Below are 27,993 nucleotides of genomic sequence, written 5' to 3'. Positions count from 1 at the left end.
AAGTACGTCGTTTAACCTCAAAATGCAATAAGAAGTTGTATTTCGTCTCACGAAGCGCTGATCCTTTCTAGTTGTGGCAGGCCACTTGGAAATCAGAGTTACTTCCCTTCACTACTGATACTGTCACCAATCTGGCTCCATACATATGCGTTAGTAAAGCTTGTGAAAAAAGGCGGATATGTCAATTGTCATGTGACGATGTTGATGATTCTGTGATCAGTACGCATTTGGGAAGCAAACAGGTTGCGTTTACGCGTAATTCTGCATTTGTGTGAAAGGGGCATAGTAGGTGACATCTCGACGGAATGAGGTGCAGACTGCTCCGATTGTGGACAACATCATTGATTAGTGCAGGACTCCTGGTGGTTGCAGGGGTGAGTGACTCCGACAACTCCGGGACAGATGTTTCCCCGATGGATGTTCATCATATCCTCCATAACGCATGAAGATTACAGTAGATCTATATGATATATAAAAGTTCACGAGCGATTTCAGTGATTGCGGAAATCAATCAATAGAGGATATAGCAGAGTTCTTATGATGTAACAGTAAGCAAACACCGACGCTTGTTTTCCGACATACAAGATATGGTTCAATTATGTGATACAATAGATTGACGTCTAAACTTGAATCCTATTGAATGTGTGTGGCGCCTGGAAACTGATATGAGAAAAGATATCTCATCTTAATCTTCTCATAGTTTTACACATCGTTAACATGAAGTAATTATAGGAGGTATCTTCCTTTGAAGTTGTTTTGAAATATGATATGTGTAGATGAAGTGTTGTCTAGAGGCAGGTGTGTGTTGTGTAGATGGAGGTGTGTGTTGTGAAGGTGTTGTGTGTAGATGCAGGTGTGTTGTAGAGACACTGGTGTGTTGTGTAGATGCAGCTGTGTTGTGTAGATGCAGGTGTGTTGTGTAGATGCAGGTGTGTTGTAGAGACACTGGTGTGTTGTGTAGATGCAGCTGTGTTGTGTAGATGCAGGTGTGTTGTAGAGACACTGGTGTGTTGTGTAGATGCAGGTGTGTTGTGTAGATGCAGTTGTGTTGTAGAGACACTGGTGTGTTGTGTAGATGCAGGTGTGTTGTGTAGATGCAGGTGTGTTGTAGAGACACTGGTGTGTTGTGTAGATGCAGTTGAGTTGTGTAGATGCAGCTGTGTTGTGTAGATGCAGCTGTGTTGTGTAGATGCAGCTGTGTTGTGTAGATGCAGGTGTGTTGTAGAGACACTGGTGTGTTGTGTAGATGCAGGTGTGTTGTAGAGACACTGGTGTGTTGTGTAGATGCAGCTGTGTTGTGTAGATGCAGGTGTGTTGTGTAGATGCAGCTGTGTTGTGTAGATGCAGGTGTGTTGTTGAGACACTGGTGTGTTGTGTAGATGCAGCTGTGTTGTGTAGATGCAGGTGTGTTGTAGAGACACTGGTGTGTTGTGTAGATGCAGCTGTGTTGTGTAGATGCAGCTGTGTTGTGTAGATGCAGGTGTGTTGTAGAGACACTGGTGTGTTGTGTAGATGCAGCTGTGTTGTGTAGATGCAGGTGTGTTGTGTAGATGCAGTTGTGTTGTAGAGACACTGGTGTGTTGTGTAGATGCAGGTGTGTTGTGTAGATGCAGGTGTGTTGTAGAGACACTGGTGTGTTGTGTAGATGCAGCTGTGTTGTGTAGATGCAGGTGTGTTGTGTAGATGCAGTTGTGTTGTAGAGACACTGGTGTGTTGTGTAGATGCAGCTGTGTTGTGTAGATGCAGGTGTGTTGTAGAGACACTGGTGTGTTGTGTAGATGCAGCTGTGTTGTGTAAATGCAGGTGTGTTGTGTAGATGCAGCTGTGTTGTGTAGATGCAGTTGTGTTGTAGAGACACTGGTGTGTTGTGTAGATGCAGCTGTGTTGTGTAGATGCAGGTGTGTTGTAGAGACACTGGTGTTGTGTGTAGATGCAGCTGTGTTGTGTAGATGCAGCTGTGTTGTGTAGATGCAGCTGTGTTGTGTAGATGCAGCTGTGTTGTGTAGATGCAGCTGTGTTGTGTAGATGCAGGTGTGTTGTGTAGATGCAGGTGTGTTGTAGAGACACTGGTGTGTTGTGTAGATGCAGCTGTGTTGTGTAGATGCAGGTGTGTTGTGTAGATGCAGGTGTGTTGTAGAGACACTGGTGTGTTGTGTAGATGCAGGTGTGTTGTGTAGATGCAGGTGTGTTGTAGAGACACTGGTGTGTTGTGTAGATGCAGTTGTGTTGTGTAGATGCAGGTGTGTTGTAGAGACACTGGTGTGTTGTGTAGATGCAGTTGTGTTGTGTAGATGCAGGTGTGTTGTAGAGACACTGGTGTGTTGTGTAGATGCAGCTGTGTTGTGTAGATGCAGGTGTGTTGTGTAGATGCAGGTGTGTTGTAGAGACACTGGTGTGTTGTGTAGATGCAGCTGTGTTGTGTAGATGCAGGTGTGTTGTGTAGATGCAGGTGTGTTGTAGAGACACTGGTGTGTTGTGTAGATGCAGCTGTGTTGTGTAGATGCAGGTGTGTTGTGTAGATGCAGGTGTGTTGTAGAGACACTGGTGTGTTGTGTAGATGCAGCTGTGTTGTGTAGATGCAGGTGTGTTGTGTAGATGCAGGTGTGTTGTAGAGACACTGGTGTGTTGTGTAGATGCAGCTGTGTTGTTTAGATGCAGGTGTGTTGTGTAGATGCAGGTGTGTTGTAGAGACACTGGTGTGTTGTGTAGATGCAGCTGTGTTGTGTAGATGCAGGTGTGTTGTGTAGATGCAGGTGTGTTGTAGAGACACTGGTGTGTTGTGTAGATGCAGCTGTGTTGTGTAGATGCAGCTGTGTTGTGTAGATGCAGGTGTGTTGTAGAGACACTGGTGTGTTGTGTAGATGCAGCTGTGTTGTGTAGATGCAGGTGTGTTGTGTAGATGCAGGTGTGTTGTAGAGACACTGGTGTGTTGTGTAGATGCAGTTGAGTTGTGTAGATGCAACTGTGTTGTGTAGATGCATGTGTGTTGTATGTAGAAGCATTTGTGTAGTTTGAAAGTGCATGTGTGTGGGGGGTAGATGCAGGTTGCATACATGCACTTGTGTTGTGTGGATACTCGTGTGTGTTGTGTTGATGCAGATATGTGTAGAGGTAGGTATGTTGTTTAGATGTAGGTGTGTGTTGTGTAGATGCAGGTTTGTGTTGTGTGGATGCAGGTTTGTGTTGTGGTATATGCAGGTGTGTGTTGTGTGGATGAAGGTGTGGTTGTGTACATGCATATGAGAGATTCGCTTTTTTGCATGTGTGCATCAAATAGAATGTAACATATCTTCTTAATTTTAGGTTGAGACAAGAAGCTTTACTATCGACTATTCTGACGATACATTTGTGAAGGATGGGGAGCCCTTTCGTTACATCTCGGGCAGTATCCACTACACCCGTGTCCCAAGGGAGCACTGGAAGGACCGACTAATGAAGATCTATGCTGCCGGGCTTAACACAATACAAACGTGAGGATGATAATGTGATGTATAAGATGTGCTGTGTTGCCTCCCTTTGGCTTGCCAGGAACCAATCACTGTGGGTCAAAGACTGGTTTGCTGAACTTTATGCCCCGTTTGTTCGTACCATCCATGTGGTCATAGATTTCTCCCAAACTGCGTATAGGTGGTATGCCTTAGTTGAACATTTTAATCCAAAATTAAGTTGACCATGATTTAACTGAAATGCTGTTCCAAGGAGCATTGAACTGAAGTCATTCTATTAGTGAATAAATTCACAGAAAAATGTTGAACGTATTTAGTGAATGAGTTCAGTTTTACACTGCACTCAGCAATTTTTGCAGCTATATGGCAGAGGTCTGTAAATAATCGAATCTGGTCCAAACAGTCAAGTGATCAACAGCATGAGCACATGGGACACACATGGGACATGTGCATGGTATGAGTCTACCAAGTCAGTGAGCGTGACCATGCAATCCCAAGTGTTGACTCTTAAGACAAGCATGGGCTACTGAAGATCAATTCTAACCCAAATCTTGACAGGTCTGAACTTGCAAATGTTTTAGTGACATGGAAACTGAATTTCATATTTATTTCTAATTGTTCAAAAACACAAAAACTCATTTTGTTAGTTTTAATTATTGTTGATCTGGAGAATTCTTGGGAATACTGCAGTGAGTATTCTTCTGCTCCTTTGCCATGAGTTCCTTGTGTCGTTGCAGCATTTAATTCACACGTGGCACAGGATCTCTCCCCACTATTTTTTTTTGCTTAATTTCCCTTTTATTTGTTATGAATATGTTAATAAAAGTTTTAACATTTTGTGAAATGGCAATGTGATTTCTTATTTAACAGTAGTTTTTTGTCATGTTTGTTTTTATGCCATGACAGAAGACCCATGGAGAAAGTTTGATGAAAGTGTTACGGATCAAATACCCAATGTTTCTCTGTTTTCATAAATTATGGAAGAAATTATATAACATACCTTTGGAGTATCCTGTGAAACAGCAGTGTAATTTCTTATTTAACAATATTTCATAGTCAAGATGATATTTCATGTCAAAAGGCCCATTAAGAAAGTTTGATGAAAGTACTATGGATCAAATATTTAATGGTATATTGAGATCAATGAGTATTAAATATAACATATATTAGATACAGAACAAATTAATTACTTTCAAGTGATATTTTTGCATATTTTATGCTCATTCCCTACTTTTCTAGTACACTTTTTGTTATGATGATTCGCTTGTGTTCCAGCTATGTGCCATGGAATTTCCATCAGCGCCGACCATTCCAGTCTGATTTCTCTGGGAATCTGGACTTTGTGTCCTTTCTGAAACTGGCTCAAGATGTGGGCTTGCTGGTCATCCTTCGGCCCGGACCCTACTCTGATGCAGGCTGGGACTTTGTATGTCTAGTTTAGTTGCATAGGTTATGATGTTGTGCTGATGCAGGTATTTGATACTCTTTCATACAAGTCTGTCAATCTGGTGTGTATTCGATGCGTCAATTTTGCGGATTCAGTGACACATTATACAGAAATCTTCACTTCCTGATACAATTTAATCATAGGGTGGTGTCAGTTACAATGACCTTACGTGTTGTCTGTAGCTGGTGTTTGGTAAGTCAACTGATTTTGTTGAAGGGACAGTGGAGTGGCCTCATGGTTAGAGCCTTTGCTTGTCATGCTGAAGACCCGGGTCTAATCCCTGACATGGGTACAATGTGTGTAGCCCATTTCTGGTGTCCCCCATCATGATATATTCCTGAAGTCATTCTTAAAACGGGGTTCAACTGAATTCACTCACTCATTCTTGTAATGTGCAAAGTCTGTCCCCTTTGAATTCCTGTACCATACTTGACGTGAGATGACCTTGATAACTCAGTATAGACCTGTTAGATACCCCTTCACCTGTGTCTGATGGAGACAAGATGTACATGTGTGTTACTTTTGTTGCAGGGTGGCCTGCCTGCCTGGTTGATGGAGAGTCGGTATGTCAATAGGAACATTCTTCTTCGTAGCAACAACACAGGTAGGCATATATTACAGGTAGGCACATATTACAGGTAGGCACTCATTACAAGAGGGAAACAATTACAGGTATGCAGGTATTTGCTACAAGTAGTGGTAGGCATGCATGTGTATATAAAATAAGCCCCAAACCCAGGCAGACATCAGTAACTTCAAAATGTTACCAGTCTGGACATTCAGTATAAACATTTGGAACAGGTAATTATGGTATTAACATATCAGGACTCAATTTTTGAGTTGTTAACTACTTGCACCAGGTGCAACCTGAGATAAAAACCTAGTTGCACCAGCCAAATTTCAGTTGCGCTGCTTTTATTGTGATATGTATGGAAAGATTTACGCTATTGAATTCTTTAGATGTTTTATTCAGAAGTATACCCACTCAAATATTGATTTGCACATGGTTCAGGTGAGACTAATAGCCAGATTTCACTTTTTAATATTGGTTACACCAGTGCAAGTAACAAAGCACTAAGTCAAGACTTGCATATCTATTTTCATTAATTATAAATGGACTTAAAATGCAAGTCTTGTAACCAGGTAGGCAAGCTGTATAAGGTTCCATGCTAACAAGGGAAAGGCGCCTGGATCGATCCCCACGCTTGTTTGAGTGTAAATCCATGGCGTTTAACATTACTTGCAGGCACATTGATTGTTGTCAGTACACAACCTTTTCCACTTAAGGAACCTGCTCATCCAATGGTAGGTGACAAGATGGTGGACATTCAAGCATGTGCAGACACCTAGTTATTGGTATTGGAACATGCAGTCTCACTGAACAAAATACTGTGTCCCAGGTTGTGTGATGACTTGCTGCACTTAACAGGCTGCATAAATTGAATTCCGCCCAGAGTGTAGAGTAGGTTGGCAGAATGTCAGAAAAGAAGACATCTGTTGATCAAAGGAACACACCAGCACCTTGAGCATGTTCTAGTTGTGTGGATGCGTGTGCTGTGTAAACACCCTATAACAACTAATATATGTGATCTCAGGAGATCGTGTGACCAGTGTCCAGTACATGTGTGCTTGTATACAACAGATTACATGGAGGCTGTGGCGAGGTGGTTTGCTGACCTCCTGCCCAGGGTCCGCCCACTCCTCTACAATAATGGAGGACCAATCATATCAGTGCAGGTGTGCTATGTACTTGAAACGATTTTTAAAGATATCGATCCCCACTTGGGTACAATGTGTGAAGTCCGTTTCTGGTGTGCCCTGTTTTGATATCGCTGGAATATTGCTAAAAGCAGAGTAGAACTAAGCCCTTTCACTCACCTGAAGATATATATGTCAGAACAGATGAAAGTGATTGGAATGTCTATGTTAGTTAATCTTTCCTCGTCCATTTCATCAGGTACAAATCTGACAGATCACTAATTAACAAGGGAGGTAACTCAGTACAGTTGCTGTACTGGTATTAAACTATTATTAAAATTCCATTTATCTGCTTTTATGTCAACGGTATGTCAGCAGTATTGCTGAACAGATTATTTCCCCCTTGCATTTTGTGAGCATCTTCTTTGTTCGTCTGGTTTGAATAATGAGTAAATACAGCAATAAGTATGTTCGTCAGTGTCAGCAGAATTTCAGAACCATTGACTATTTCTTGATGAAACTTCGTATACAGCTCAGTCTCGTGGTGCGCAGGTGTCTGTTGATCATTTGGGATTTTTACAATTCATGACAAGAAGTAGGACATATCTACGAGTAGAGAGCATTTCTGTAGCAGGATGTCAAAAAACTATCAAGTATGTCTAGATGAAGTTCACTCTTTAACACCCTTCCAGCGTCTCACCCTAACTCGTTCACCAACAACCCCATCAACTAACTCACTCATTTTCTCAAATCCTATGTGCACTAAAGCTACTGCTTGTCCATGAAGTCGCTCACCAATTCATACACCATCTAATTCCCTCCCTGACAGACTAACTTGCTGGTTGCAGGTTGAGAATGAATATGGATCATACTTTGCCTGTGATCACAACTACCTGCGGACATTACATGACATCATGAGGTCCTACCTTGGTGATGAGGTCATCCTGTTCACAACAGATGGCGCTAGCGCAAGCTACCTCCGATGTGGGACTCTGGAACGACTGTATGCTACAATTGACTTTGGGCTCACAGGTTATTATCACTGTTTAGAAGCTCAGATATTCTGGTAATAAAACTCCTGATAAGGAAAGTTTTTAGGTATAGTTCGGAAATCTAGTAAATGTCCTAACTAAAAATTACAGATATATAAGAAAACTACTGTAAACCTGCCATAACTTCTCTTTATTATTCACCACTTCATACAAATTACTAATAGATCTAGACAATACATATATTAAGCCATGACAACAACGCAAAGAATGACTAATTGCTAGCATTACTCATACGCTCGTGTCACATGTCAAACAATGGATACCTGAACAAAAGTCACTCAATCAGTACGTCCGATACTCCAGACAGGCGCCAACCACGCAACACACATTTCTTGGAGACTGTTTGAAAGGCTGAGACCATCCAGCGGGCGTGGATAGCTTTCATGACACTTATCTGGAGATCAACAGCTTTGCCGACACTGACTAAACTGTTCCATAATCAGTGCCAATTTATTAGAGTCATTCCATTTAATTTAATCCCTTTGAACTGTTTTAAGCTTATATGGCCTATGCAGCAAGTGTTGTTTTTAGGAAAACATCACTGATTGCATACATGTGGAAGTACTCCACTCAATGGTGTTCAAGATTAGCAGCAAACTTTAATATGTGATTGGATTTACTTCAGATAAAACTTTCAGATGCAAGTAAGCTTTGAAACTGTCAAACTAAACTATGTTTTGAGAATTAGGCAAGTCGCAAAAATATCGTGACGCAAAAACGTTTGTTGGTCGCCACTCGCAAAATTTCATGACGCAAAAATTTTGTGATTTACAGTATCTAGTAGCCAAATCACAATGACATAATATTGCTATTTATATAAAATTTTGTAAATGTACAAACATATTTATAGTAACAATTTGTAACAAATTGTAAAGGAGCCAAACCAACCCAGGCATGATGTCATATCATTTGTGTTCATACAAATTTGTCAACTAATGAAACGACTTCCAGACTCGCCCGAGAAAGTGTTTGCTGTCCAGCGTCAGTTCCAGCCTCACGGCCCGCTGGTGAGTCACTTGATGCTTGAAATGTTGTATCTGTAAATGTCAAGAAACATACCTTCCAATTTTTCAACTTTCAAACAGTGCTGTTCATTTTTGTGATGTTTGTTTGCGTTTGTAAATATATAAATCAAACGGGTTTTTTAAAGTTAGTGTTCCTGTTGGCATGATATTTAGAATCAGGATTTACAATGAAATTATATGTTTTCATGATTTGTGATTTTGTTTCATACAGTGAGCCATGATATACATTTCCTAAAATATTTGGAAGGGATTCTGCTGTTAATTACAGATAAAAAATTCACAATCAAGGTAATGTTAATCATTGTAGACAGTGAGACAGTGTTGTCATAGCATCCTGTTTGTATATTGGCAGGTGTGTTCTGAGTTCTATGTGGAGTCTTCTCTTGACTATTGGGGTTATAACCACTCCCAGCAGTCACCCCAGCTGGCAGCCAAGAGTCTGGACCTGTTGCTGGCATATGGCGCCAATGTCAACATGTATGTATGTCTTGTGGCATCTGTCTGGCATCAGTGTCAACATGTAGGTATATCTTATGGCATAAGGTGCCAGTATCAACATGGTGCCAGTGTCAACATGTAGGTATATCTTATGGCATAAGGTGCCAGTATCAACATGGTGCCAGTGTCAACATGTAGGTATATCTTATGGGATAAGGTGCCAGTATCAACATGATGCCAGTGTCAACATGTAGGTATATCTTATGGCATAAGGTGCCAGTATCAACATGGTGCCAGTGTCAACATGTAGGTATATCTTACGGCATAAGGTGCCAGTATCAACATGATGCCAGTGTCAACATGTAGGTATATCTTATGGCATAAGGTGCCAGTATCAACATGGTGCCAGTGTCAACATGTAGGTATATCTTATGGCATAAGGTGCCAGTATCAACATGGTGCCAGTGTCAACATGTAGGTATATCTTATGGCATAAGGTGCCAGTATCAACATGATGCCAGTGTCAACATGTAGGTATATCTTATGGCATAAGGTGCCAGTATCAACATGGTGCCAGTGTCAACATGTAGGTATATCTTACGGCATAAGGTGCCAGTATCAACATGGTGCCAGTGTCAACATGTAGGTATATCTTATGGGATATGGTGCCAGTATCAACATGGTGCCAGTGTCAACATGTAGGTATATCTTATGGGATATGGTGCCAGTATCAACATGGTGCCAGTGTCAACATGTATGTATGTCAAGTAGCATAAGGTGCCAGTATCAACATGGTGCCAGTGTCAACATGTAGGTATATCTTATGGCATAAGGTGCCAGTATCAACATGGTGCCAGTGTCAACATGTAGGTATATCTTAGGGCATAAGGTGCCAGTATCAACATGATGCCAGTGTCAACATGTAGGTATATCTTATGGGATAAGGTGCCAGTATCAACATGGTGCCAGTGTCAACATGTAGGTATATCTTATGGGATATGGTGCCAGTATCAACATGGTGCCAGTGTCAACATGTAGGTATATCTTATGGCATAAGGTGTCAGTATCAACATGGTGCCAGTGTCAACATGTAGGTATATCTTATGGCATAAGGTGCCAGTATCAACATGGTGCCAGTGTCAACATGTAGGTATATCTTATGGGATATGGTGCCAGTATCAACATGGTGCCAGTGTCAACATGTAGGTATATCTTATGGGATATGGTGCCAATATCAACATGGTGCCAGTGTCAACATGTAGGTATATCTTATGGCATAAGGTGCCAGTATCAACATGGTGCCAGTGTCAACATGTAGGTATATCTTATAGCATAAGGTGCCAGTGTCAACATGTAGGTATATCTTATGGCATAAGGTGCCAGTATCAACATGGTGCCAGTGTCAACATGTAGGTATATCTTATGGCATAAGGTGCCAGTGTCAACATGGTGCCAGTGTCAACATGTAGGTATATCTTATAGCATAAGGTGCCAGTGTCAACATGGTGCCAGTGTCAACATGTAGGTATATCTTAGGGCATAAGGTGTCAGTGTCAACATGGTGCCAGTGTCAACCTGTAGGTATATCTTATGGCATAAGGTGCCAGTGTCAACATGTAGGTATATCTTATGGGATATGGTGCCAGTATCAACATGGTGCCAGTGTCAACATGTAGGTATATCTTATGGCATAAGGTGCCAGTGTCAACATGTAGGTATATCTTATGGCATAAGGTGTCAGTGTCAACATGGTGCCAGTGTCAACATGTAGGTATATCTTATGGCATAAGGTGTCAGTATCAACATGGTGCCAGTGTCAGCATGTACGTATATCTTATGGCATAAGGTGCCAGTGTCAACATGGTGCCAGTGTCAACATGTAGGTATATCTTATGGCATAAGGTGTCAGTATCAACATGATGCCAGTGTCAACATGTAGGTATATCTTATGGGACATGGTGCCAGTATCAACATGGTGCCAGTGTCAACATGTAGGTATATCTTATGGCATAAGGTGCCAGTGTCAACATGTAGGTATATCTTATGGGATATGGTGCCAGTATCAACATGGTGCCAGTGTCAACATGTAGGTATATCTTATGGCATAAGGTGCCAGTGTCAACATGATGCCAGTGTCAACATGTAGGTATATCTTATGGCATAAGGTGTCAGTGTCAACATGGTGCCAGTGTCAACATGTAGGTATATCTTATGGGATATGGTGCCAGTATCAACATGGTGCCAGTGTCAACATGTAGGTATATCTTATGGCATAAGGTGCCAGTGTCAACATGTAGGTATATCTTATGGGATATGGTGCCAGTATCAACTTGGTGCCAGTGTCAACATGTAGGTATATCTTATGGCATAAGGTGTCAGTGTCAACATGATGCCAGTGTCAACATGTAGGTATATCTTATGGGATATGGTGCCAGTATCAACATGGTGGCAGTGTCAACATGTAGGTATATCTTATGGGATATGGTGCCAGTATCAACATGGTGCCAGTGTCAACATGTAGGTATATCTTATGGCATAAGGTGTCAGTGTCAACATGGTGCCAGTGTCAACATGTAGGTATATCTTATGGCATAAGGTGTCAGTATCAACATGGTGCCAGTGTCAGCATGTACGTATATCTTATGGCATAAGGTGCCAGTGTCAACATGGTGCCAGTGTCAACATGTAGGTATATCTTATGGCATAAGGTGTCAGTATCAACATGATGCCAGTGTCAACATGTAGGTATATCTTATGGGACATGGTGCCAGTATCAACATGGTGCCAGTGTCAACATGTAGGTATATCTTATGGCATAAGGTGCCAGTGTCAACATGTAGGTATATCTTATGGGATATGGTGCCAGTATCAACTTGGTGCCAGTGTCAACATGTAGGTATATCTTATGGCATAAGGTGTCAGTGTCAACATGATGCCAGTGTCAACATGTAGGTATATCTTATGGGATATGGTGCCAGTATCAACATGGTGGCAGTGTCAACATGTAGGTATATCTTATGGGACATGGTGCCAGTATCAACATGGTGCCAGTGTCAACATGTAGGTATATCTTATGGCATAAGGTGCCAGTGTCAACATGTAGGTATATCTTATGGGATATGGTGCCAGTATCAACATGGTGCCAGTGTCAACATGTAGGTATATCTTATGGCATAAGGTGCCAGTGTCAACATGATGCCAGTGTCAACATGTAGGTATATCTTATGGCATAAGGTGTCAGTGTCAACATGGTGCCAGTGTCAACATGTAGGTATATCTTATGGGATATGGTGCCAGTATCAACATGGTGCCAGTGTCAACATGTAGGTATATCTTATGGCATAAGGTGCCAGTATCAACATGTAGGTATATCTTATGGGATATGGTGCCAGTATCAACTTGGTGCCAGTGTCAACATGTAGGTATATCTTATGGCATAAGGTGTCAGTGTCAACATGATGCCAGTGTCAACATGTAGGTATATCTTATGGGATATGGTGCCAGTATCAACATGGTGGCAGTGTCAACATGTAGGTATATCTTATGGGATATGGTGCCAGTATCACCATGGTGCCAGTGTCAACATGTAGGTATATCTTATGGCATAATGTGCCAGTATCAACATGGTGCCAGTGTCAACATGTAGGTATATCTTATGGCATGAGGTGCCAGTATCAACATGGTGCCAGTGTCAACATGTAGGTATATCTTATGGCATAAGGTGCCAGTATCAACATGATGTCAGTGTCAACATGTAGGTATATCTTATGGCATAAGGTGCCAGTATCAACATGGTGCCAGTGTCAACATGTAGGTATACCTTATGGGATATGGTGCCAGTATCAACATGGTGCCAGTGTCAACATGTAGGTATATCTTATGGCATAAGGTGCCAGTATCAACATGGTGCCAGTGTCAACATGTAGGTGTATCTTATGGCATAAGGTGCCAGTATCAACATGGTGCCAGTGTCAACATGTAGGTATATCTTATGGCATAAGGTGCCAGTATCAACATGGTGCCAGTGTCAACATGTAGGTATATCTTATGGCATAAGGTGCCAGTATCAACATGGTGCCAGTGTCAACATGTAGGTATATCTTATGGGATATGGTGCCAGTATCAACATGGTGCCAGTGTCAACATGTAGGTATATCTTATGGGATAAGGTGCCAATATCAACATGGTGCCAGTGTCAACATGTAGGTATATCTTATGGCATAAGGTGCCAGTATCAACATGGTGCCAGTGTCAACATGTAGGTATATCTTATGGCATAAGGTGCCAGTGTCAACATGTAGGTATATCTTATGGCATAAGGTGCCAGTATCAACATGGTGCCAGTGTCAACATGTAGGTATATCTTATGGCATAAGGTGCCAGTGTCAACATGGTGCCAGTGTCAACATGTAGGTATATCTTATAGCATAAGGTGCCAGTGTCAACATGGTGCCAGTGTCAACATGTAGGTATATCTTAGGGCATAAGGTGTCAGTATCAACATGGTGCCAGTGTCAACCTGTAGGTATATCTTTTGGCATAAGGTGCCAGTGTCAACATGTAGGTATATCTTATGGGATATGGTGCCAGTATGAACATGGTGCCAGTGTCAACATGTAGGTATATCTTATGGCATAAGGTGCCAGTATCAACATGGTGCCAGTGTCAGCATGTACGTATATCTTATGGCATAAGGTGCCAGTGTCAACATGGTGCCAGTGTCAACATGTAGGTATATCTTATGGCATAAGGTGTCAGTATCAACATGGTGCCAGTGTCAACATGTAGGTATATCTTATGGGATATGGTGCCAGTGTCAACATGTAGGTATATCTTATGGCATAAGGTGCCAGTGTCAACATGTAGGTATATCTTATGGGATATGGTACCAGTATCAACATGGTGCCAGTGTCAACATGTAGGTATATCTTATGGCATAAGGTGCCAGTGTCAACATGATGCCAGTGTCAACATGTAGGTATATCTTATGGCATAAGGTGTCAGTGTCAACATGGTGCCAGTGTCAACATGTAGGTATATCTTATGGGATATGGTGCCAGTATCAACATGGTGCCAGTGTCAACATGTAGGTATATCTTATGGCATAAGGTGCCAGTGTCAACATGTAGGTATATCTTATGGGATTTGGTGCCAGTATCAGCTTGGTGCCAGTGTCAACATGTAGGTATATCTTATGGCATAAGGTGTCAGTATCAACATGATGCCAGTGTCAACATGTAGGTATATCTTATGGGATATGGTGCCAGTATCAACATGGTGCCAGTGTCAACATGTAGGTATATCTTATGGCATAAGGTGCCAGTATCAACATGGTGCCAGTGTCAACATGTAGGTATATCTTATGGCATGTGGTGCCAGTGTCAACATGTAGGTATATCTTATGGCATAAGGTGCCAGTGTCAACATGTAGGTATATCTTATGGGATATGGTGCCAGTATCAACATGGTGCCAGTGTCAACATGTAGGTATATCTTATGGGACATGGTGCCAGTATCAACATGGTGCCAGTGTCAACATGTAGGTATATCTTATGGGATATGGTGCCAGTATCAACATGATGCCAGTGTCAACATGTAGGTATATCATCTGGCATGTGATGCCAGTATGAACGTGGCGCCAGTATCAACATGTAGGTATATATTGTGACATATGGTTCCAGTGTCAACATGTAAGTACATCTTGTGGCACCTGGTGCCAGTATCAACATGGCACTAATATCAATATGTAGGTATGTCTTGTGGCAAATGGCCAAAATCAATATGTAGGTATGTCAAGTGGCATATGGTGCCAATATCAACATATATGTATGTCAAAGGGCATATGGTGCCAATATCAACATGTATGTATGTCAAGTGGCGTACAGTGCCAATATCAACATGTATGTATGTCAAGTGGCATATGGTGCCAATATTAACATATATGTATTCCAAGTGGCATATGGTGCCAATATTATCATATATGTATGTCAAGTGGCATATGGTGTCAAGATTAACATGAAGTTATATTCAACTGCCTGTAAATCTTTTGTCTGTTCTGTAGGTATATGTTTGAAGGAGGCACCAACTTTGGATATACTAGTGGTAAGTGCACATGTAACCATGGTAACAATAAAGATTGTTAAACTTCAATTAGGAATCTTTGAATTTTATCCCAATTTTATCACATTCCCACATGAATAGATTTTCTCAGGCAAATAACATGTGCAACCTTGACCTTGAATATCGATGTGTCACATGATGAGTACTGGTCTGTCATGTGATCAGCACTGCCCTCCCTTTCAGTGAAATCATATAGCATCTTGTAGAAGCCATTCATGATAGGAACTGATGGCTTCTTATAAATTCAGTATAACAAAACAATTAATTACTCTTGGCAAGAACCCAGCACCCATTGTTGTCTGACTGAGTGTCATTGTAATCATTTACTCCGATACAACACAAGATCTATGGATGTCACCACCTGAGGATGTGCTAAGAAAGCCTTTGGCATTTGGGCAAAATTTACCCACCCAATCTAAATGAATGAAGGAGTGGATTCTTGAGGCAATCAACCGTCAGATTTCCGAAACAAGTGTTACCTGGTCTTCTTGTGGGGAAGTGTCCTATCAGAATAATGATCTGAGTTTAGTGACATAAATGCTTACAAAAGATGACGCCATTGTTTTATTAATCATGCGACAATTATCAGTAGTGGCTGTTGTGTGTTTAAGGAAGTTTACCTGGAGCTGGGACCAAGGTGAAGTTTGTCACGACGACGTACGACCATGATGCACCCATGTCTGAGGCTGGAGATTTAAGGGAGAAGTACCACATGATACGGGAAGTTGTTTATAAAGTGAGAATTATCTGCTGCCTCTTCGAGTTGCCATTGTCAGAAGTTACACTGACGTAGTTACCTCCAACATGCATGTCAGAAGTTACACTGACGTAGTTACCTCCAACATGCACGCACGTACCTCCAACACGCACGCACACACACACGCACGCACACTCGATTCTGGGTATATCTCAAATTTCCAAACAGTATTTCCTATCATACATAATATGGTGGTCTGATTACTTATTAGCAATTACCAAATAAGTGAAAGGACACTTGCTTTGCTCATGTAACTATAGATAACTTGTATTATAGATAACGTGTACTCTTGTTCAGGAGTAATGATACATCTGATATTACACATGAGTATTTCTGTCGGTTTTCAGTATGTGAAACGGCCAGTTTCTCCAGTCCCACCAGATACGCTGAAGTTGTCATATGGTCAAGTACGGATGAAGCTGGTAAGGGCCAATGCTTTGGTTTTGTCTTAACTGCAAAGGCACTACATGAAAGTGGAAATATTTTTCACAAAAACTTATCACCAGATAGAAGACCAAAAGAAATGAGATATCACGTGTCGCAGATTGTAAACTGGTGTTTATGATGTGTTGCAAGACTGATATTTGTTGTTTATCATGTGTTGCAGGTTTGATATCTGGTGTTCATCATGTGTTGCAGGGTTGATATCTGGTGCGTGTCATGTGTTGCAGGGTTGATACGTGGTATATATCTTGTTGTAGGATTGATATCTGGTGTTTGTCATGTGTTGCAGGGTTGATATCTGGTGTTTATCGTGTGTTGCAGGGTTGATATCTGGTGTATATCATGTGTTGCAAGGTTGATATCTGGTGTATATATTATATATTGCAGGATTGATATCTGGTATTTATCATGTGTTGCAGGGTTGATATCTGGTGTATATCATGTGTTGCAAGGTTGATATCTGGTGTATATATTATATATTGCAGGATTGATATCTGGTCTTTATCATGTGTTGCAGGGTTGATATCTGGTGTTTGTCATGTGTTGCAGGGTTGATATCTGGTGTATATCATGCGCTGCAGGGTTGATATGTGGTGTATATATTATCATATATTGCAGGATTGATATCTGGTGTTTATCATGTGTTGCAGGGTTGATATCTGGTGTTTGTCATGTGTTGCAGGGTTGATATCTGGTGTATACATTATCATACATTGCAGGATTGATATCTGGTATTTATCATGTGTTGCAAGGTTGATATCTGGTGTATATCATGTGTTGCAAGGTTGATATCTGGTGTATATATTATATATTGCAGGATTGATATCTGGTATTTATCATGTGTTGCAGGGTTGATATCTGGTGTTTGTCATGTGTTGGAGGGTTGATATCTGGTGTATATATTATCATATGTTGCAGGATTGATATCTGGTATTTATCATGTTTTGCAGGGTTGATATCTGGTGTTGATCATGTGTTGCAGGGTTGATATCTGGTGTAGTATGTGACGCAGAATTGATATGTACTGTATATCATGTGTTGCAAGGTTGATAACTGGTGTTTATCTGTTGGAGGGTTAATATCTGATGTATAACAGTTTTCTGTTTGTTACAGATAGGTGATATCTTGGAAATGTTACCCTCTGTGTCGCTTCCTCCTGTCAAGTCTCTGTACCCACTGTGTATGGAGGATGTACACCAGGTGAGTGTATACAGTGTATTCACAGTGTGGGAATTCTGAATAGGAAACAACACCAGCGTCTGGACTGGGCTGGTCAAACCTTTTGGTTGATAGTCTCCTTGTCATAGCTTTGTCTGCTTCACTCCCTCTTATTACACAGTCTCATGTTCTGGCTGGAATATTGCAAGTAGCAGTGTAGACAAAATACACCCACAAACGCTGTCATAATGAATAGAAGTGTATCTCTCCGTCATCACAAGTAAGACTGTGACAGCGACTATGTCTCAGTGTCATCATAAGTGAGGATGTGACAGTGACATATCTCACTGTTATCACAACTTCAGATGTGACAGTGACTATATCTTATTGTCATCACAAGTAAGGATGTGACAGTGACCATATCTCACTGTCATCACGAGTGAGGGTGTGACAGAGACCATATTTTAATGATATGACTAAGTGTGTGACAGTGACTGTATCTCTCTGTTATCATAAGTGAGGGTGTGACAGAGACCATATTTCAGTGATATCATGAGTAAGGGTGTGATAGTGACTATAGCTCTGTTATTGTGTGGTAGGGTGTGACAGTGACTGTATATCTCATAACAACAGTGTAGTCATTTAGACATAGTGTCCAACTGAAACCTCTGTCATATGAGTGTAAAGATATTTATTACTTGGAATTTATCGATATTTATGTGACTTGTCATGCCACTTTCATCTGTATCGATAACATTGTTCTTGCAGTATTATGGCTTTATCTTGTACCGCCATATCTCAGAGAGGTCCTATGCCAGCCAGGAGCTGTGGTTGGATGGTATCCGCGACAGGGGTTACGTCATCATCAACAAGGTATTGCAGGGAAGGGTGGGGGTGACCCCTATTCTACAGTCTGACAAACTGGGCTCAGTTGTCTCCCTTTGCCTCTCGTTGACAAATCTTTATGTTGTTTTGTATTTTTTTATTATTTGAGTTTGTTTTAAAGTTTACTTCATTTGGGTTTGAAGTCAGTTATTCAAAGACTGAAACTAGTTTAATTTGTATTCGTTACCTGTAAAATATAATTTGGGAAATGACTGCAAATGAGACAATTCAAGGAGAAGAACACCCCCATCTCACCATCCCCACCCTCATGATACAACTGGAACATTGTACCAAGCCTATCTAAGCCAAAATCACTCAATCTTGCAGATGATGCAGGGTGTCCTAGTCAGAGGGGAGATAACCCATCTGAACATCACTCTGCATAGGGGTGACAACCTTGACATCCTTGTTGAAAATCAAGGCAGAATATTTTATGGCAATGACTTAAATAAGAATCAGAAGGTAAGATATCATATTTTAAGGTGTGGTTCAATAAAAGTAAGATCTTATATTTTAATGTGTGGCTCAATCAAGATAATCAATTAATGTTTGGTCTGAATGGGCTGTGAACATTTACTTATGAAAGTCTGAATGGGCTGTGAATGTTTACTTATGAAAGTTTGAATGTGCAGTGAACTGTTAGTTGCAGAAGTATGAAGCATTTTCCACATTGCAGGGAATAGTTGGAAATGTCACTGTGGGAGGCTTGGTGCTTCAACACTGGACAATGTTCCCTCTCAGCCTGGCCAATGCTTCAGCTCGCCTCAGTAGCTCAATATCCGGGTCAGTAGCTCAACATCTAGATCACTGCTCATCTCAGTAGCTCAACATCCAGATCATTGCCGACCTCAGTAGCTCAACATCTAGATCTCTACCCATCTTAGTAGCTCAGTAATTTGGTCATTATTAGCTCAACATCTAGAACTCGGTCTGCCTCAGTACCACAACATCTGGATCACTGCCCATCTCTATAGCTCAACATCTAGATTACTGCTCATGTCAGTAGCTCAGTATCTTTGTAATTAGCTCAACATCTAGAACCCTGCCCGACTCAGCAGCTCAACATCTAGATCACTGCTCATCTCAGTAGCTCAATATTGAGGTAGTTCAACATCTAGAACCTTGCCTGCCTCAGTAGCTCAACATGTAGAATCCTGTCCCCTTCAGTAGCTCAACATCTAGATCACTGCCCACCTCAGTAGCTCAACATGTAGATCATTGACCAGGTCAGTATCTCAACATCTTGAACCCTGCCTACCTCATAAGCTCAACATCTAGATCACTGCCCTTCTCAGTAGCTCAGTATCTAGATCAGTAATTTGAAATCCAGGTCAGCAGCACAGCATTTTGAGCAGCTTAGCATTTAGATCCTGCCTACCTCAGCAGCTCAACATCCACCTCAGTAGCCGAACATCCATCTGTGTAGCCGAACATCCATCTGTGTAGCCGAACATCCATCTGTGTAGCCTAACATTCATCTGTGAAGCCGAATGTCCATCTGTGTAGCCTAACATTCATCTGTGAAGCCGAATGTCCATCTGTGTCGCTCTACATTCCATCTGTGTAGCCGAACATCCATCTGTATAGCCGAACAACCATCTGCATAGCCAAACATCCATCTGTGTAGCCGAACATCCATCTGTGTAACCGAACATCCATCTGTGGCCAAACATCCATCTGTGTAGCCAAACATCCATCTGTGTAGCCAAACATCCATCTGTGTAGCCAAACATCCATCTACGTAGACGAACATCCATCTGTGTAGCCTAACATCCATTTTGTGTAGCTGAACAGCCATCTTCGTAGCTCTACATCCATCTGTAGTGGGGTTTGCAGAGAAATCAATCAAATCAAGTTTATTTAAAAACTGTCCTTACAGGCTGAAGGCCGGCAGCGACACCAGTGGGGCACTTCTATCACCATCCTTGTACATAGGCACATTTGTTTTGCCTAGCACACTGTCTCAGCCACTGGACACCTATATTGATATGAGACCCTGGCACAAGGTAGGCACACTCAATAGCTATGTTGATATGAGACCCTGGCACAAGGTAGGCACACTCAATAGCTATGTCAATATGAGACCCTGGCACAAGGTAGGCACACTGAATAGCTATGTCAATATGAGACCCTGGCACAAGGTAGGCACACTCAATAGCTATGTCAATGTGAGACCCTGGCACAAGGTAGGCACACTCCAACACCATTGTTGATATGAAACCCTGGTGCAAGGTAGGCACATTCGACACCTATATTGATATGAGACCCTGGCACAAGGTAGGCACACTCAATAGCTATGTCAATATGAGACCCTGGCACAAGGTTAGGCACACTCCAACACCATTGTTGATATGAAACCCTGGTGCAAGGTAGGCACATTCGACACCTATATTGATATGAGACCCTGGCACAAGGTAGGCACTCTCCAACACCATTGTTGATATGAAACCCTGGTGCAAGGTAGGCACATTCGACACCTATATTGATATGAGACCCTGGCACAAGGTAGGCACACTGAATAGCTATGTCAATATGAGACCCTGGCACAAGGTAGGCACACTGAATAGCTATGTCAATATGAGACCCTGGCACAAGGTAGGCACACTCCAACACCATTGTTGATATGAAACCCTGGTGCAAGGTAGGCACATTCGACACCTATATTGATATGAGACCCTGGCACAAGGTAGGCACTCTCCAACACCATTGTTGATATGAAACCCTGGTGCAAGGTAGGCACATTCGACACCTATATTGATATGAGACCCTGGCACAAGGTAGGCACACTGAATAGCTATGTCAATATGAGACCCTGGCACAAGGTAGGCACACTGAATAGCTATGTCAATATGAGACCCTGGCACAAGGTAGGCACACTCCAACACCATTGTTGATATGAAACCCTGGTGCAAGGTAGGCACATTCGACACCTATATTGATATGAGACCCTGGTGCAAGGTAGGCACACTGAATAGCTATGTCAATATGAGACCCTGGCACAAGGTAGGCACACTCAATAGCTATGTCAATATGAGACCCTGGCACAAGGTAGGCACACTCCAACACCATTGTTGATATGAAACCCTGGTGCAAGGTAGGCACATTCGACACCTATATTGATATGAGACCCTGGCACAAGGTAGGCACACTCAATAGCTATGTCAATATGAGACCCTGGCACAAGGTAGGCACACTCCAACACCATTGTTGATATGAAACCCTGGTGCAAGGTAGGCACATTCGACACCTATATTGATATGAGACCCTGGCACAAGGTAGGCACACTCAATAGCTATGTCAATATGAGACCCTGGCACAAGGTAGGCACACTCCAACACCATTGTTGATATGAAACCCTGGTGCAAGGTAGGCACATTCGACACCTATATTGATATGAGACCCTGGCACAAGGTAGGCACACTGAATAGCTATGTCAATATGAGACCCTGGCACAAGGTAGGCACACTCAATAGCTATGTCAATATGAGACCCTGGCACAAGGTAGGCACACTCCAACACCATTGTTGATATGAAACCCTGGTGCAAGGTAGGCACATTCGACACCTATGTTGATATGAGACCCTGGCACAAGGTAGGCACACTCAATAGCTATGTCAATATGAGACCCTGGCACAAGGTAGGCACACTCAATAGCTATGTCAATATGAGACCCTGGCACAAGGTAGGCACACTCCAACACCATTGTTGATATGAAACCCTGGTGCAAGGTAGGCACAATCGACACCTATGTTGATATGAGACCCTGGCACAAGGTAGGCACCAAGATTCTGGAACACCATGGTGTCAGCTGACTGGTTCAGACCGATTGCACCCCACACCATGATGCTTGGACCACCCCATGAATCTCTATCAGCAGTACACCCATTGGAAAACAGTTCCCATGCCTTCACCATACTCTTCACCATACATGCCTTCACCATACTGTTGAAACACAATATTGGTTTTTGTGAGATAGGAGCACAGTGCTCCATTGTGGATAACGCCCATTTCGATGCTGAGTTGCTCATTGAAGTCGGTTGTGGTGGTGATGAGCAGCAAGGACAGGACTACAGTATGGTCTGTGTCAGTAGAGGTTTCTTCGGCGGAAAGGTTGATGCACTGTCTCGACACTGGTGGGTCTGTTGTGAGTCCCAATGGTCTGGAATGCTGTTTCCGTCATTCTGGGTAAGTAATCTTGCAAATGGTTGCACACAATCTGTTGGTCTTGATGTTGTGATGTTACTGAAGGTAAGTTTTGGATGCTGTTACTGACCTTTTTCCACTCTTGCAACTGGTAGATTGTCCTAGCATGATCATTGAAATGATTGACAGTTTAGCCAGCTTGCATTCGTCTGAAGACTTTGTTGCTCTGGTCTCTCGTAATTCGTGTTGTGGCTGTTGTGTCAAAACAAACATAAGTTTGGGTAAGTTTGGGACTTGATAGGGTTGTGACGATATGCGTTTTCATTTTCATGAATGTCATATGGAAACTTTTATCTTACCAACTCTGCCTTTTTAGGTGCATTAACAAAATAATACCATCATAATGAAAAGACCATTTTACAAAAACAAAATTTTGCATTTGGTTTTGAAATGCAGCGTTTCTTTTGTGGTTCAGTATAGATGTGCAGTGTTTAACAAATTGGTCTTACAGGGACAGCTGTTCATCAATGGCAACAATGTTGGTGGCTACTGGCCATCCCTGGGCCCCCAGGTAACTCTGTATGTCCCTTTGTCATTCCTCAAGCCCTTCCCAGCTTCCAACACCGTCCTTGCCTTTGAGCTGGAGTCGGCACCATGTCCAGACCCATGCACAGTTCGGTTTGTTGATCGGCCATTCATAAACAAGACGGTGAATGTGTTTGATTGATCTGCAGTTCATCAACAAGACTGTCAGTATATTTGATCGATCTAGCATTGATTATCACGACTCAGTATATACTGAGTTAAAAAAGAAACTTCACATTCTTTTTTCTGGGCACTATGAAAGAACAAGAGATGGTAAGATGGTTAAATTGTTATTATTTCATTGCTGATATCTGTGTGATGTACCCGATACACTGACAGTGCCACAATCGGTTCCATTAGGCTACACCTCCGTTCCAAAACATGGGTACAGTCGAACCAGGTTTTTCCAGACGTTTTGATTTCACTCGAAAATCCTCCGGATAGCGAGACGTCCAGTTAACTGGATCAAACAAGCAAATTGTGAAAATTAATTGTCAATAGTAATAACAGTGAATCATCATAACATATAAGTGTACTGATAACACATGGAAGGCTGAGTGCAGGTTACCATTTGTCTGGTTGTTTCAGACGTAATTATGTAGCGTGTGGAGCTTCGTTTGGAGCTTCAGGTGGTAAGTTAGATGAAAAACAAATCAGTGACAAAAGGGTCTATTTTGCCAATTGCATATTCTTTTCTTTTAATTTTAAATGCCCTAGAAACATATGGAATCGTGTCGAACTTATGCTGTCTGCAGAAAGTAAACTTCTGGACGGAATCACATGACTTAGATCATGTGGCAGGCTATTTTTAACTTGCATCGCGACAGATAGTAGGGGTTAATTTATAAGTGTTATATACGTTTACAGTAAAATTACATTGTGGTTTACCTTAATCCTACTTAACATGTGTTTTCCTTACTGATGAGATGTTCTCACACCAGCCAAATCCTAATGAACAACCTGAGTGACATGCGTCCCTAGTGTTTTGATGGCTAATTAATCAATTCACGTCAAATGCCTTCCGAAAGATTAAGAATGAAATCACATAGTCATGCGGTAAATGGTAATGATGTGACACATACACATGCATGTTGCACAGATCTCTCCATCTGGATAACTGGATCATGTTTCAATGGCAGTCTATGGGAATAGTTTGAAAATTCGCTGTCTGGGTCCAGAAGGGCGGGGTCCGGTTAAACGAGTACAATTATTGAACATAAGTTTCGTTTCACATAAAAATCATCCTGAAGGCGGGGTTTCCGGATATGTGGGGTAAACGGGGTTTGACTGTATTCAGAAAGTCAAGTCACAAGAATAAAAATTCGAAATTTCTCAGTTCAATATTGTGTATGGCCACCCCATGCATTCACCACTGCCAAACACTGTCTCCTCGTCGATTTCCTAATGCTTGTGAACATGTGGTTGGGGATTCTACACCATTGCTCTTGTATGTCAGCACCAAGTTTCTGCAAAGTCTGAGGTTGGTTCCTAAGACCACGAAGCCTTCTCCCAAGTGCATCCCAAACATGCTCTATTGGATTAAGGTCAGGGGACCTTGATGGCCAGTCAGTGACGTTGATTCCAGTGTTTTGAAGGAAATTTTGTGTCACCATTTCGGTATGTGGCTGAGCATTATCATGCTGGAACTGTAGGCCTTTGAGCCGCCATGAAAGGAATAAGTTCAGGGGTGAACACCTGGTCGCAGTAAACAGCAGCTGTGAGGTTTCCACAGATGACCAGAAGTCGGTTGTTCCCATAGAAAGCACCCCACACCATGCAACTTCCGCCCCTGAATTTGTCGACATCGCGATTCATCGCTAAAGACGACTCAATTCCAGTCTCTATGCGTCCATCGGAGGTGACGTTGGGCCCATAGCAGATGGACCCCATTGCTCTTGAGACGTCAATAACTGATCTTCCCATTGCACATTTGACAACTGTGGCATTTAACGTCATTTGCACGACGAATGGATGGGTTTGAGTGGGTTTTGCTAACATTTTTCTAGAGTCGAAAGATAGGGATCCCCTTTCAGATACATAGATGTATCGTCAGAGAAAATTATACATTATTTTTAAAAATTACATTTTGTGAAGTTTCTTTTTTGACTCTGTATATTTGATTGATCTACCACTGATTATCAAGAATGTCAATATATTTGATTGATCTACCATTAATCAGTAAGACTTTTATCAACACCTTTTCAATAAGACTAAAAATGTAATCGCCTCATCAACTATTCATCAACTATGTGATCTGTCATTCATCATGGAGATGTTAATTTACTTACTTGATGTGTCATTCATCATCAAAAATGTAAATGTACTTGCTTGATCAGCCATTCAACATCAAGAATGTATATGTACTCTCTTGATCTGCCATTCATCATCAAGAATGTAAATGTACTTACTTGATCTGCCATTCATCAAGAATGTAAATGTACTTACTTGATAGCCATTCACCATCAAGAATGTAAATGTAAATGTACTTGCCTGATCAGTCATTCTACATCAAGAATGTAAATTTACTTACTTGATCTGCCATTCATCATAAAAATGAAAATGTACTTGTTTGATCCACCATTCATCATCAAGAATGTAAATGTTCTTGTTTGATCCACCATTTATCATCAAGAATGTAAATGTTCTTGTTTGATCCACTATTTATTGATAAGCAAGAATGTAAATGTTCTTGTTTGATCCACCATTTATCATCAAGAATGTAAATGTTCCTGTCTGATCCACCATTCATCATCAAGAATGGAAATGTTCTTGTCTGATCCACCATTCAACATCAAGAATGTAGGTGTATTTGTTTGATCCACCGTTCATAATCAAGAATGGAAATGTTCTTGTCTGACCCATTATTCAACATCAAGAATGTACATGTATTTGCTTGAAATATATGTCCTCTAACTGTAACGGCATTTCTACTGAGAAAAGGGCAGATAACAGGTTTATTAAATCTAAAATTCAGTTGTTTAGTGAACAATATATCAAGCTTGACTGTCAACTAAAGGATGCTAAAAGACAGATTGACAAGGGACAGTTGTGGAGGGGTCGTCCTGCCGTCTCAGCAAGCTTCCGTAGTCAGCTTGGTGGAGCACAGCATCTCTTTTGATTTCTAAGTGCTGACCAGTTCGATGTTAGATGAAGGAGAAGTGACCATGTTTGGTTATAAAAAGCAACCCACTAAACAACGATAACAAGGAACGTTCTGCAAAGGTAAATTGATCATATAGAACACCCGACATCCTGGGATCGTGGGGATCCACACAGTGACAGCTTTTCTGTTCTTAATTAAAACAGTTGGGGTTTCATAATTGATCATGACCTTTGCTGTCTCACGCTGAATCAGCAGAGGATGTTTATGTTAAAGAGGAGCGGGCATTGGCAAGAGCCAGTGGGCAACTATGACATGATTATAAATGTGTTAAAAGACATACATTAAATCACAACATTTTGTAATATGTTATAAGGGATCAAACCAAGTATATATGCATTCGCACGCGCAAAAATCTTATGTATTGCCACTGTATTCTAAAAAGCATAAATCCAGCAAAAATCCGACAGCCTGCGAGTATGCAAATGCTTACATTTACTAGTACACATGACAGACAAAATGCACTAATATCTACCTAAATAACACTTATTAGAGCATGTACTTGTAAACACGTTTGCTCAAAGCGCAACACTCTTTTTATATATAATCTCAACAGAGACACTGTATCACAAGCGTTCAGTCCGGGCTTTGCACGTTCCGTCAGAAGCATCTTTCACCTCTAAAAAGTATATTGAAGTGTATTTAAATCCATAGATTCTTATCATAGCTACCTAAACATCACATTGAAGTGTTATAAAATGCCACATGTAAAGATAACTAGCCCCTTAAAGTAAAGCACCTGTCTCTCACAATTTCCAGCATAGCCTCGTCTAAAAGTGTTAACCCATGTATCTTGAATTGTAATTAAATCCATGGATTAGATCTACATGTACCTAAATATCACCTTCTATTGTTACAAAATGCAACATGTAAAGATAACCGGTCCCTTAAAGTGAAGCCCTTTTCGCTCTCCATTCTCAACATAGCCTCGACCAAAAGTGTTTAGTCTCTGTTCGGCCCGACTTGGCCCGAGCTCTGACAAACAGCTTAAACCCCACGCATGTATATTGATTAGTATATATATCCACAGAATAGTATTATATCTACCTAATTAGTTATGTATATTCTCAAAACATTGTATTTGGAACAAACACGGTTCCTTTTAAGAAGCCCAGAGTTCGATCTGGCATTGCGCGGGCTAATGAAATTAATGCACCTGCTAATTACAACTGTATCCAGCTTGCTTAATTGGCCCTTGTCTAATTGCAGTCAGCTAGGTGTTGTGATTCAATCAACATACCGTTGCCCTTAATTACCAGGGGCCTTCAGTCCTATTGATTACTCCACCGTTTCTTTATAACGTTTTCTCCGCAACGATTACTCGGAGGTGTATATGGTGTCGTGCACGACGTCGATGTCGACGTAGTCGTTTTTATGCGACGTCGCCCAGGAGGTGGTTCTTTTTTTTTACTCGCCACGCAATGGCAATTACAAGACACTATAGAGATGCTCTTCCGGGTGTTGTCAACCTACAAGCCTTTCAGATAATCCTGTTTTCGTGAACACACATGCAGGTAATAGTGTGAGTGAGTGAGTTTTCCGCCGCACCCAGCAATATTCCAGCTATATGGCGCCGTCTGAAAATAATCGAGTCTGAACCAGACAATCCAGTGATCAACAACATGAGCATCGATC

General features: G+C 41.5%; 2 protein-coding genes across 2 annotated transcripts in view; one reads left to right on the top strand and one right to left on the bottom strand.

The window, feature by feature from the left end:
- LOC137255252 (large ribosomal subunit protein eL27) overlaps window positions 1-27,993 on the bottom strand; it is a 271,307-nt gene that overhangs the window by 80,672 nt on the left and 162,642 nt on the right. The gene's annotated exons all lie outside the window — the stretch shown is intronic.
- On the top strand, window positions 98-26,171 carry LOC137256260 (beta-galactosidase-like). Its single transcript, XM_067793992.1, has 17 exons — window positions 98-374; window positions 3,304-3,470; window positions 4,722-4,872; window positions 5,425-5,497; window positions 6,536-6,630; window positions 7,440-7,623; window positions 8,595-8,650; window positions 9,021-9,145; window positions 15,168-15,208; window positions 15,838-15,962; window positions 16,331-16,405; window positions 17,541-17,627; window positions 18,354-18,458; window positions 18,798-18,932; window positions 19,147-19,253; window positions 20,350-20,476; window positions 23,125-26,171. The coding sequence occupies exons 1-17, from the start codon at window positions 306-308 to the stop codon at window positions 23,338-23,340; spliced, it is 1,938 nt and encodes a 645-aa protein (XP_067650093.1). The 5' UTR covers window positions 98-305; the 3' UTR covers window positions 23,341-26,171.

This window comes from Haliotis asinina, chromosome 11 (assembly GCF_037392515.1).
Source record: "Haliotis asinina isolate JCU_RB_2024 chromosome 11, JCU_Hal_asi_v2, whole genome shotgun sequence".
NCBI classification, from domain to species: Eukaryota; Metazoa; Mollusca; class Gastropoda; order Lepetellida; family Haliotidae; genus Haliotis; species Haliotis asinina.
Note: the sequence above shows the minus strand (reverse complement) of the source record. Positions and strands in the feature narration are given on the sequence as shown.